This window comes from Chrysochloris asiatica, unplaced genomic scaffold (genome assembly GCF_000296735.1).
Source record: "Chrysochloris asiatica unplaced genomic scaffold, ChrAsi1.0 scaffold00067, whole genome shotgun sequence".
Classification (NCBI taxonomy): domain Eukaryota; kingdom Metazoa; phylum Chordata; class Mammalia; order Afrosoricida; family Chrysochloridae; genus Chrysochloris; species Chrysochloris asiatica.
In genome coordinates, this window is record NW_006408585.1 from 2,383,038 (window position 1) to 2,396,937 (window position 13,900).

Consider the following 13,900-nt stretch of genomic DNA (forward strand, 5'->3'; position numbering starts at 1 on the left):
GCACAAAGCTGAAATCCAAGCTCAGCATTTTCACAGCGTGTGCAATGAGGATGCTTCTGGTTGGCAGGGGTTCGTGGCAGTGGCTGACTAGAATGTGGTGCTTGGGAGGACTCCTGAAGTGAAGGAGCAGTCTCAAGGTGAAGTGAACTCCTTCTTGGTCATACCCTCCTTTCTGACTTGAGCTTGGGTCCAGGCATCGGCTGCTGTTCTTACCCTTCAGTGGGGTTCAGGCGGGTCTCAGCAACCTCAGACAACTGTGCAGCAGCTGTGACACTCAGAGCAGCAGCTTTTCTTTTTCTTGGGGTGGAAAATGGTGAGGATTGCTTCATCGAAAACTGCTTTGAGACCTTTCTGAGTCAGGGCTGAGCATTCCAAGTAGCACTGTGCGCCGATCTTAAACACAAAAGAGAAAAGGGCATGAGGTTCTTCTGCTTGGTAAGGAAAGAAAGGACAGTGATTTGAGCCCTCTGCCCTGCTAAGTACAACAGCTCTGACCCACAGGTGTGACTGGGTGCTAGTTTAGATATCGTGTTTTTCTTTTAAATTTGAATCTGCTCTTCTAATGTTTATGTGTTTTCATTTGGATAATTTTTGCATTCCTCCATTAGCAATGAAATCCCTGCATGGTGCAAATAATGAATACCCTTGGTTGCTAACCTAAAGCTGGGAGGTTTGTGTCTACCTGGCGTACCTGGGAAGAAAGTCCTAGCAATCTACTTCCCCAAACTCAGCCACTGAAAATTCCATGGAACAAAGTTCTATTCTAACACATAGGGAGCCACATTGAGTCGGCTGGCAACTGGTTTTTTTGTATTAGCAATAAATGGTTGTAGATCACTTTTGGTAAACAATAGATTCCCAAAGGGATCCACAGCCATTTAGTCCTAAAGTAATATTAAAAATAAAACAAACAAACAAAAAAAACCCTACACAAATGTAACAAATTAAGAGATCAGATTTAAATGCATTTTGTGAATGATATGGTTTTTCATATCCTCTCATTTATATGAAGAATGTATAAATCACATGCAAGTGAAATGTGTTGCCTTCTGTATGTGGTGAGGCAAACTAGGCTGAGGAAGCAGGAGGACAGAGCCGATGGTATGGTTTTGTAGGCCGGGTTTGATTAACATGTGTTTCTGAATAAGGTATTTCTCAACAAAGTAATGTCTGCTTGGCATTATTATTGAGTTGTAACATATTTTAGAAGATGACGGTTTTGTTTGTTTTTTTAAATACATAAAAATAAAATCATAACTGACAGACATTCACTGAAAGACATCTTTTTTGTCAGTATGGGGTCTATGCATATTTTGTTAAGTTCCATTGAGTTTGTTACAACTCATAGTGACCTTGTATAGGGTTTCCAAGGAGTGGCTGGTGGATTTGAACTGCCGATGTTACTATAGGTCCAGTGTTTATTCTACAGCGGCACAATTATGGTGGTTGTTGCTAAGTGCTGTTAAGTCAGTTCCAACTCTTACCAACCCTATGAGTATAGGGTTTCTGGGTAATGGCTGATGAGTTGAAGCATCAACCTTATTGTTAGCGGTCCAGTACTTATCCTACAGCACCACATTAGGATTTCTAGTACATGGTTGTTATTGTTGTTGTTAGGTGCCATCGAGTCAGTACTGACTCATAGCGACCCTATGCACAACAGAACGAAACATGGTTAAGGCCTTCTTTTTAAGCCTTTGATGACTCCATACTATGGTGTATTTAATAATCACAAAACCTCTGTGTGGAATATTGAATTCAGACTAGAATTATAGATTCTTGTTCAGAAATCAGAAGCCAGTGCCAACCAGTTTCATGTGGAAGAGACCTGGTGGTAAGAATCAGTTACAAGCTCAGCATGAACCACCAATATGATACAGGCATTTAATATTCAGGTCATTTGGAGAAATGTTTCAATTTTATGTTTCACATTATCAGTATAACTTTGAAAAATAAAAGCAGACCCAGTAGAGGGTGGCTGGATGGTAAGCTCTTAGTAACCAGGGCAGATAAATAACTAAAACATGATAGCAAATTCAGATCATTACTAAGGCCAGTAGTGTAGTGGTTACGAATCTAGCTGCTAACCTCAAGGTCAGCAGTTCAAAACTACCAGCTGTTCCGTGGGAGAAAGATGAGGCTTTCTGCTCCCATAAAGATTTACAGCCTCAGAAACCCTATTCAGGGTCACTATGAGTCGGAACCGACTCCACGGCACACTATCACCACCACTACCACCAGTGCAAGGCAATAAGGAAGAGGCAGGGATTGCAGTGGATTCTAAAGTATATGACCCATTGAGAGTGGCTGGTCTTAACTCCACTTTAGACAATTGTTGACCGATGGGAATGTTGGTTCACTATTGCCCATCTTTATATTTTTCAAAGGGAGCTAGAAATGTGGATGTTAATTTATTATTTACCAATTAAGAACAAAACCAGGAAATCACATGGTGCATTGCAATGGGAAAATCTACTACACATAACCTATTAAAAGTGTTAAGGAGCAAAGATGCCACTTTGAGAACTAATGTGTGTCTGACCCACTATTTTCAAATGCCTCATATGCATGTGACAGCTGGACAACGAATAAGGAAGACTGGACAAGAATAGATGCATTTGAATTACGGGATTGGCGAAGAATATTGAAAGTACTATGGACTGCCAGAAAAACCAACAAATCTGTCTTGGAAGTATAGCCAGAATCCTCCTTAAAATTGAGGATGGTGAGGTTTCATATCAAGTACTTTTACCATGCTATCAGAAGGGACCAATCCCAAGAAAAGTACTTAAGTAAAGTAGAGGTTCACTGAAAAAGAGGAAGACCTCCAGTGAGATGGACTGACAGAGCAGCTACAACAATGGACGTTTCAAATCTGACAATGATTGTGTGGATGGTGTAGGACCTGGCAGCTTTGTTCTGTGAGTTCTAACTGATTCAACAACAACAATGTTAAGAACACTTTCTCTGGACCAAAGAAAACACTCTTGTGAAGATGTGCTTGACAGGAACTAGTCAGTAGGCACTATCTGGACTAGAGGAACTTGTGGTTTGGCTTAGAACAGAGTTGAAGCAGACCCAGAAGGTGAAGTGAGTTGTTTAAGGGCACCCAATGAGAAAGTGAAAAACCTAGCCCTACAGTTGAGATCTCTTGAGAATGTGTTTTACCTTGTTTCCTGGCAGTAGCTATGACTTATCATCCAACTCTGTAAGAAGCTAGTCAATTGTAATTAGCAAATGAAATTGCCTACTCATTTGGAAGACCACAGATATGTAAACAAACCACAACTTGTGTTGCTCAGGGGCTTTGCTGAGTCCAGAAGAAATATTTCCTAAACTGTGGTGCTGTAGGATAAGCACTGAACTGCTAATTGCAAGGTCGGTGGGTCAAGCCCATTTCTTGTCCTTAGAAACCTTATACAGGCACAATATGAGTCGAAATCAATTTGAATGTACTTAATAACAACAACATTTCCAAAAGACATTACATATATATATTTTTTTTTCTTCCTGTAGAGAATGGTTAACATATGAGCCAAAGGAAAATAGCAAAAGATGTTGGATGTTGAAAATCTGTTTTATGGTTTTTATTGTCTTTGGATTAGAAAGTAACTTTTAAAACTGTATAATTACAAACAGATGGATGAAGAGAGGAATAAAGGGCAGAGAAAAATTTCCTAATGGTGTCATGAAGTGTTATCGGTTGCATCTTGGGATTGTGTCCAATGCTTGACATGAGCACAGATAAAGAGCACCTGTATCAACTGAATGACCGTACGTGAGGGCTCTCATCAGCCATACTGAAAAGTACCCAGGAAGTTCTGGAGTTGGGGGCTGTGCTCTCGGGAATAGTTCCCCATCAACGATCACAAGCCTCAGGTTCTTTGATTCTGGAAATGCCAAGTGAGCCAGGCTGAGCTCAGCTCACACACGGGACTGTGCTGTATCTGATCCTGCACAGGAGACAGACTCTCCTCTCCCAGAGAGCATCTGACAGCCTGTCACCGTTGGCCTTTTGATGGTACAGGAAGAAGCTACCCCTGTCTTTTCCAATTTAGTCATTTCTGAAGATAATGAATCATTAGATAACGGGATTATTGTGACTGGGTTAATATAACGTTGTGTTTACTGAAAGTTCCAGGAAAAGTAGCAAACAGATTTTGGGTGTGATCTGGACAAATAGGTGTGAGAGATAGAACCAAATTAAGAGGGAAGTATTCTTCACCATTTATCAAGTGCTTGGAGGGTGAGTGAATTCAGTCTGGCTCAGGGAAAGGCAAAGTCCAGATCACCACAAAAATGTGAAGTGGAAAAATTTCTCAAGGAAATGTGGCTTTTCTTACAGTAACAACTTCATAGGCCTCTTGGGGTAAAGTGATCTACACAGACAAAAATTTAGACTCCATTTGTAAGTGCTTAGGATTTGAGAATCCTTGCTCGCATACACATGTTAGCAATCTGGAATGTGCTGGTTTTCAGAAACTACAGATTTAGGAATGTAAACTGTGAGTGAACATTTTTTGTTTTTTTTTTCTGGTAATTTTATAATGTTGTTGTTAAGTGCTGTAGAGTCATTTCAGACTCATAGTAGTAACCCTGTATAAGGTTTCCAAGGAGCAGCTGGTGGGTTTGAACCTCTGGCCTTGTGGTTCACAGTCCAGTGCTGATCCTACAGCACTGCACCAGGAATCCAATTTCATAACAGTAACTAAAATATAATGTCTCAAAACTGGGAAATTTATGAGAGATGTGCAGATGATACAAGATTCCAAAAGAAGAAATTAAACAAAAACCGCATGATTATTAATCACGTGAAAGGAAACCTAATATGTCTTCCAGGTAGTCCTGGATATGGTGGTGGGGCATGTTCTAAAATAATATACAAACTAGCTGGAGGCAACACGAAATTACCAATGTTCGATTTATAGGCAATTCTTACTGGTCCTATAATGCAGGTCTTCAAACAGGTCCTGTTGTGGCTGATGAAGGGAAACAGGAACAGACCTGAATTTTTACAATTTAAGTGATTCAACATGATAACCAGGGTAGGAAAATATTACAGGTCGAAAGCCTGGAATGGGAGACTCAGAAGAGGTGTAGTGAGTCTTTCAGGAGCCTGATGTGTAAGATTGGATTATTGGCAGTACTGTGGAAAACTATGCACATTCAGACTGGCCACTACACTATCTGTCAGCAGGACACTGCTGTCTTTGAGCACGACAATGCAGTTCCAAAGCCCTGCTTTAATGTTAAGAAAATTTGCCCTTACTTTGAAACAACTGAATCAACCCCTTGTTATTGTTAAGTTGTTAAGTGCATTAAGTACCATTTCATAGTGACCCTGTATAGGGTTTCTGAGGCTGTAAATCTTCGCAGGCACAGAAAGTCTCATCTTTCTCCCATGGAGTAGTGGGCTCAAACTGCTGACCTAGTGCTCACTGTATAGAGCCACCACAATCTCTGAATCAATGCCTGGTGGTGGTGGTTGTGTGCCATGGAGTCAGTTCCAACTCATGGCTACAGGTTTCTGAGGCTGTAAATCTTTACAGGAACAGAAAGCCTCATCTTTCTCCCACGGAGTGACTGGTAGATTTGAACTATTGACCTTTAGGTTAGCAGCCCAGCTGGTAATCCACTATGTTACCAGGACTCCTTGACTCAACCCCTACTTGAAATAATTTCATCAACACAATTACTTTCACTTGCTGCATGGGTTGCTTTGAAAACATTGAAAAGGCTTTGAGCCTTTTCTTGTTCTAAAGTAAGGCAAAATAAGAACCATATGAACCTATTTTAATGGACATACAAAATTTTAAAGACATGCTAGTAACGGATTTAATTTTTAACCCACGAACTGCCTATAAAGCCAAAGAAGGCTTCCCAGCTGTAAACCTAAGAGGCAAATGGACATGACAAATACACCTTGCTGAGCTAGATCTGGTGCCACATTAGCGTATTTCAACTTTGCAGAACCATCCTCATTCTGCAGCTGAAGAAACTGATGTCTAGAGAGGTGTGAAGTAAACGCGCTACAATTCAGCAGAGCTGAGACTTGAATTCATCTCCAGACTTGGAGTCTTAACTGTTCTGTAGTGCTTGCTGTCTATAAAAAATGTAAGGCGATTGTAGCTGAAAAAGCAAAAGCTATGGTTATGGTGATGAAGGAAGAGGAGGAAAAATGTCAATTTGAACCACAAGGTCGGTGGTTCAACCTCACTCCTTGGAAACCCTATACAGGGTCACTGTGGGTCAGAACTGACAACAACATAAATGGAGAGAAGATGTTAGTATAATATACAGAGGAAGCTGGCATATAAAAGAGCAGAGTATCAGAAGTTCTTATTTTTTATTTGAGAATTAAGAAAAGTACAAAGAGGGCAACTAAACAGCCAAGGGAAGGGAAAAAAAAATCAAATGGCTTTTGAGAGAAATTCTATATCAACAAAAGAAGGAAAATGTTTCTTGGCAAGATGGTTTTGCTGTGGCTTTACTTTTAAAGACAATAAAGCAGCAACTGCCAACTGAACGATGGATAATATAAATGTACTAACTGTGTGAATATCGAATGGTGGTGATTGTGGGAAACTGAAGAATGTAGAGCCTGTGTAAAAGACTGTTTACAAGTTAATTTGAAGCATTAGGTATGAAAGAGATAGTCTCTTCATCAAATGTTGTTGTTGTTAAGTGTTGTCAAGTTGGTTCTGACTCACAGCAACCCTGTATAAGGCTTCAGAGGAAGAGCTGGTGGGTTTGAACTGCTGACCTTGTGGTCTGAAATCCAGCGCAGACCCTACTGCATCAAATAGTACTTGGAAAACTGGAAATCCATATCTCATACCATACAAAAATGAACTCAACACAGACGAAAGACCTAAATGTAAAACCTAGCTACATCTATAACGATCATCAATGAAAAAACAGAGACAAACTTAGGGGCTCTGATACACAGCTTAAATACATTATCAACTAAAACTGAAAACATACAAATGGAAGACAAAATAGAGACTGGGACCTCCTAAGAATGACACATTTATGTGCATCAAAGGATTTCACCAAAAAAGTAAAAAGAGAATCCACAGACTGGGAAAAATGTTTGATAATGTCTTATCAGTCAAAGGACTACTCTGCAAAATTTATAAAATACTTCAACACCTCAACAAGAAGACAATTAATCCAATTTAAAAAAGTGGGCAGAGGGCATGAACAGATACTTCACCAAAGAAGACATTCAGGTGGCTAACATACATCTGAAGAAATGTTCACCATTGCTAGCCATTGTTGTTGTTAAGTGTCATCGAGTAGGTTCCAACTCATAGCGACCCTGTATAGGGTTTCCAAGGAGTGGCTGATGAGATTGAACTGCTAACATTGTGGTTAGGGAGATGCACATCGAAACAACAATGAGATATCATCTTTTCCAGCATTAATGGAAAAGTTTTTTAAAAAACAACCCAAAAAACAACAAATGCTGGAGAGGTTGTGGAGAGACTGGGACCCTCCCATACTGCTGGTGGCACTGTACAATGGTACAAACACTGCTCCATAAGGTTTCAAGGCTGAGACTTCTCAGAGCAGAACAGACTGTAGACCAAGAATGTGGTCTTTCAGAAGCAGAATGCCATGCCAGTCTCCCAAGGTGCTTTTGGGTGGGTTTGAACTGCCAACCTCTCTGCTAGTAGTCAAGTGCTTGTTTGCGCTACCCGTACACACTGTGTGCCCTCTAGTCAATTCTCATTGGGTATCTTCTGAGACTGTAAATCTTCATGGGAGTAGAAAGCCTCATCTTTCTCCAGTGGGAGCAGCTGGTGGATTTGAACTGCTGACCTTGTGGTTAGCAGCCCAACTTGTAACTCACTATGCTAGCAGGGTTCCTTCCCATATATGGTAAGGAAGGTCAACGTGACTTTTTCTGTCAGAAGGACAGTATCAGAAACTAGCTGACTAACAAGACGGACATTGATTTTTCACTACAATTTTGCTGCTTTAATTCCTACTTGTGCCTCTTAAAAGCCAGTAGGAAATGGGTGCTAAGCTGAAGACTAACAACAAAATAAAAGGTCAAAGTGAATAAAGGGTGAGGAAGATAGTAGAGGGGGTAAGAAGAAGCCAAAGGGGGAAATGATAAATTGTTGTACTAATAAATACCTTAAGGAAGTCTGATTAGAAGCCATGTTTATAGCAAATGGAATTGGGAGAGACAATGAACCAAGAATTATAATCTTAGTGATAAAAATATTACAGGTCAAAAACCTGACACATACTAGTGTCCAATCAATCATTTTCAAACAAATCCAGTAGCAATGTGGACATATACAAATGTAATCTTTAAAAACAAAAAACAAACAGGAAAAAATGTCACATTAGTAAAAAGACAAGGGAGGATAAAGCAAGTAAATGAATATATATCGTTGCTAAATTGGTACACAATATTTCTTTATATGCAGTTGACTTTGGGATGTAATGAGTTGCAAATGTGTGTAATGTGAAAATGTCCTTTATCATTTCAAGGGGCACTTATTTTGTTTTAAAAGAGATGAGAGATGGAAAATGTGTTTGGATAATGAAAAATACTGAATAGGAGGATGTAGGTGAAAACTCTGAACTTAAAAAGCACTTAGACTGTGGGAAGAATATGCACACTAAATAGGGTTCTTCAGAAAGTGACAAAACAGCATCTCAGAAGGTTGGATAAGAAGGGGCAGTGACTTCTTGTTAGTTTCATTGTTAAGTGCCATTGAGTTGGTTCCTACCCATAGCGAGCCTGTATAGAGTTTCTGAGGAGCAGCTTGAACTTGAACTGCCGACCTTGCGATTTGGTGGTGGATCTATTTGGAAAAGGGCAGCTGGAACATTATAAAACTTGAAGAATGTAACATCACTGAATTGTACATTTAGAATTTGTTGTGCATATATTTACAAAAGATCTTTCAAAAATGGCTATCTTCAGTAAATAAAGATGGCCCAAACCTAAGGGTTTATTTTTCAGATTGTAAAGGAAAACAGGAGAGTGAGGTGGTTTAAGTACCTTCTAGCTGTATGACTTTAACCTGAGACTCAGTTTCCTCTAGGAAAGTGGAGATAATAATATACACACCTTGGGGATTGCTGGGAGGATTAATTAAGATGGAGCCTGTAACGAACTTGGCATTGTGCCTACTGCATTGTACATGCTTCATAAACGTTAGTTGTTATTATAAACGACTGACAGAAAAGCCAAAGAGCAGCGAAACTTTTAAACATCTCTATAATTACATGAATTGTGATGCAATGAGTTAAAATCTTGCTTGTTTTTTCTTCTAAATTGGATTTTGTAAGCTAAACATCATTCTCTCTGTATCTGAGAGCAGTTGCTAGGAGAAACTGGCAAAAGGCAATAAAGTGGTGAACTCAGCTATTGTTCCTAAAATAAGTATGAAATGAGATGGGAGGCTTTTCAATGACTTCTTTCTTTTGAGAGGGGAAAAAAACAACTTTCCAAATGCAGAAGGTAAGGCTAGGATATTGATTGGATGGTGGCTGGAGATAGACTTAGAAGCCAGGAGCACAGAAACCAAGTTGTTGCCAAGAGCCAAAGAGATGTTCTGGTTATGAAAAATGCATAGCTAGGTATTGCATGCAATTACCTATGGATTGATGTATTTGTGTATCTTAATGAGAAAAGTTGACACTGAATGATGGACATGGTATAAGAATCTATAGACACGTATCCATTTTACTGGAGAAAAATTGTATAGTGGGCAAGACAAGGTCCTAGGGTGGCGCAAACAGCTGACGTACTGAACTGCTAACCAAAAGGCTGGAGGTTTGAATCCTTTCAGGGTTGCCTCAGAAGAAAGCCCTGGTGATTGACTTCCCAAAAATCAGTTCGTGAAAACCCTATGGAGCATAGTTCTGCTCTGACACATATGAGGTTGCCATGAATAGACTCCATGGCAACAGATTTTGGAAAGGAGACAGTTTGTACAATGGTCACGTGTGTAGGTGGTGAAGTCTACAGATGTATTGGAATAGTTGGACTTGGTTATGATCAGTTGTGTGGATCCAACATGTTAATCTCTTTAAGATTGTCTCCTCAACTATGAAATGAGAAAAACACTATTTGCTTAGGAGGCTTTTCATGAGGATCAAATGAGAGAGAATCTGAGACGTACAGTAAGTCCAACAAATTCTTCATCACAAGCCATCTTCACCTGTTGCCCATGCAGCATTTAAATAATCCAGTCTTTTCTTGCCTCAAAGCTAAATAAGAACCATATGCATCTGTTCTGACTTATCTACACATTTTTGACTTAGACATGCTTAGGAATGGAGTGTATTCATAACTGGGGACTGCGTGTACTTAACATCCGAAGGATTCCTTCAGTGAATACTACTGGCAGCACTAACGTGTTTATTAACAGAAGTTGTTGTCAAGTTGCTGTTAAGATGGTTCTGACTCAAAGTGACTCTGTATAGGATTTCCAAGAAGCAGCCAGTGGATTTGAACCACCAACCTTCTAGTTAGCAGTCCAGCAATTATCCTATAGGGTCACCCCAGGACTCCACTAACAGAAGTAAGAAGTGCTTATTATCTCAAGTATTTGTAGGGTGTTCTCATGTCCTGTACCCCTAAAATGTAATTTTCTATAACTCTTTACATGTTCCATTTTTTGTTTGGGGGGCATATAAGTATGCTTTAATAAGATAAATGCATGCATGTTTGTTAATGAAGAAATTATAGATAACCTTATTCTTGACAGGCTTAATAAGGGTGACTTCTAGATGTGTACAGGACATATGGTTTACAAGGTTAGTTGCTTAGAAGGCAAAACCAGAACAATTTAAAACCTCGGATGTTGGGTTGATGGATTTGTGACAAGCTAACTAAGGCAGTGGATTCAGGTTGTGGAAATGTGAGCTATAGGCCTCCTCTTGTATGAAGTGTTTACATCTTCTCTGTCCATTTAGTGTCTGCTTTGTGCACATCTTGGCGGTAATGGGGAGACAAAAATTTGGTAGTCTGGCAAATACTTTCTAAAATGCTTCCCTAGCAATATCATTGTGCATGTTAACCTCTCAAGAGTGAGGAAAGATCTGTGAAAGTGGTTTCAGCAGTGAGCACTTTGCTAGTATTTGAGGAACAGCCAGTTGGATCCCACACCTAGTTAATTTTTGGTCTATGTTACTCTTTCAGATGCTGGCTGTGACACAATACAGCCTGTCTAAGTGGCTGTTTATAATATGGTGAGAAATGTTGAACAAACACAATCCTGCCAGACACTAATCTAAGTTTCTCCCAAGAAAATAACAAACTGCCTCTTAGGAGGTCATTTGTACGAGTTACACCAATGATAAGCATTGATATTACCAATACACATCTAATGACTCCCTTTATTCAAATGAAATATGGGCAAGTGGATATTCTAGAGGTTGCTAAATCAAGTGAAAGAGCTTCAGTTGTTCAAATTTGCCAAGCTTCTTTCTTAATGGAAAACATAATACTGGTTGACAAGACCACTAACCAAATGGCCTCTTCCATCCTTACTGGAACAGAGGGGAGAATATAAAACAGAGAAAGAAAATCTAAACACTGTGCTTTAAATCAAAAGCCTGTGCAGCTTGCCCATCCCAATCTCTGCCATCTACCAAACTCTTCTCTTGGTGAGCACACATTGAAAATTCAATTAAAATTCGACAGTACCGTTTTTGCAAGTTTTACCCCATGCTCATAAGTGAGAGGTTTTTCCTTCATGTACAGCAAACGGGCCAAAGTTTTGGGGTCATCACGAAGATCAATCTAGCAAAAAACATACATGTGATCAACTCATTAACTTTTTCACTCCTTACCAAATTTTAATTTTTAAATTTATTTAATGAATTAATTGATTTTTTCCTTACCAAATATTTTAAATGGTCATATAACAGACTTCTCCTATTAACATTGAGTTTTCTGTAAGTAAGTATGAACATTTTGCATCTAAACAAATAAAATAATTTCTTTTTACGTGAAAACAGCATATACTTCCCCCTTCAATTACCTTGGGAAGCTGAGAACTTACTCTGATGATTGTCTTGCTGGCTTCTTAAATGATTTGAAATTTCCTTTTTTGGATCCAATTTACAGGCCATGTAAAAGATTCTTTGTCTTATTACCTTAGCAATGGTAAGGTAATATTACTTTGGTCCCAAATGATATTAACCAACTGAACATTGTATAATAGTTCATTTCTTAGTTATGAATTCTACTGTGGGTATGTCTTCTCTAAATCAAATCTCTGCCCTCCACGAGATGAAGATTTTCCACCTGTGAGGATCTGAAGGTGAGTCCCAAGGAGGAGTTTCTAAAGGACTTTCTTCAGGAATAAGATTAGTCTTTGCAAACATAGAACTATTTTGAGGATAACATACATATAATGCATTGTTTGTAAGTGCCTTTGAATTGATTCTGACTCATAGTGACCCTGTACAGTGTTTCCAAGGAGCAGCTGGTGGGTTTGAACTACCAACCTTGTGATTCACAGTCCAGTGCTTATCCTACAGCACCACACCAGAAGTCCATATATTTAGGTTGGTTGGTTATGTGCCGTGAAGTCGGTTCCGACTCATAGCAACCCTGTACAGGGTTTCTGAGGCTGTAAATCTTTACAGGAGCAGAAAGCCTCATCTTTCTCCTGTGGAATGGCTGGTAGTTTCGTACTGCTGACCTTGAGGTTCGCAGCCCAATTCTTAACCACTATGCTATATTTGGGTTAGGTTTGATAAATTAAATATCCTGTTTGCTTTTAAATCTCACTGTACATGTATGTGAACCCATGCATTCATGAATGGGTGTGAATGTCTGTATGTGAGAGCTCTTGTCCTAAAGAAAAACCAATGCATTCATATATTGTTGTTAAGTGCTGCTGAGTCAGTTCTGATTCATAGTGATCCTGTATAGGATTTCCAATGATTGGCTGGTGGGTTTGAACTGCTGACCATGCAGTTAGCAGTCCAGTGCTTATCTTGCAGTCCAGTACTTATTCTACAGCGCCACACCAGGAGTTCTATGTATAAGCATATTGCTCAGCTCTTATAATTTGTGCTTTAGGGACTTAATTGCTCAATTTGGTGCCCATCTGTTATAAAACAGGCTCAGATGCCTCAAAGGTGTTTGAATGTCCCATCACATATGTTGGCAGCAGGGATCCAAGCTCCATCAATAAACATGATTAAACATTATCAGCTGAAATTTAAGGCAAAAAAACTTAATTCAAATAAACACATATCTGTAATACAAGAACATTAATTTATGAATGTGTGAATTTTTCTGCCTTGTCCTTGGCTAAACAAATACACTGTGTGTTTGCATATTTTTATTAGGAGATATTTTGCTTCTCTTTATGTTTTATTGAAATTTCTCTTTGTTAAGCCCCAATATAAACTGGGAAATACACAATGAGACAACATATGAAATTGATAATAAGTAGGCCCTTTGGTATTAGTACATTTCTATGCTTTGGGGTAGTAATTTGGATTTTAAAAAGCAAAGAACAAAATCCATTTAAAATATATGAGGTTGGAACAATTGTTAATACCTTTGTGCAACTGACTTACTGTTGGAAGTTGAAACTATGTAACTTTATTAGCTTTTAGAATACTTTAAAGGCTATTATAATCACAGGTTTCCTTATCTGGCATACCGGTTTAACTTTTCTAACATCTTATTAGACTGAGGAGTTTAAAGGCAATAGAGAATAATGCATTTCTATCTTCTTTCTCTAGAAGTGCTATTAAGGTGTTCCTGTCATAATTTGCCCATTTTGATCACTGGGGTCATTTTGACATTCACATCTATTTTGTGAATCAAGCATTTCAGATATTAAAAAAAATAGTAAGTAACAAGTACAATTGACAATCTCACCCATTGCCCTGGGGGGGGGGG

General features: G+C 39.0%; 1 protein-coding gene across 1 annotated transcript in view; it reads right to left on the reverse strand.

Moving 5' to 3' along the window:
* Positions 1–246: 246 nt before the first annotated feature.
* The window catches only part of RHOJ (ras homolog family member J), a 182,464-nt gene continuing 168,810 nt past the window's right edge, over positions 247–13,900 (reverse strand). Inside the window, exons 4-5 of the mRNA XM_006864572.1 lie at positions 11,681–11,776; positions 247–393 (exon numbers count right to left, since the gene is read on the reverse strand). Of these exons, the coding sequence (XP_006864634.1) occupies positions 247–393; positions 11,681–11,776 (243 nt within the window). The remainder of the gene's footprint in view (positions 394–11,680; positions 11,777–13,900) is intronic.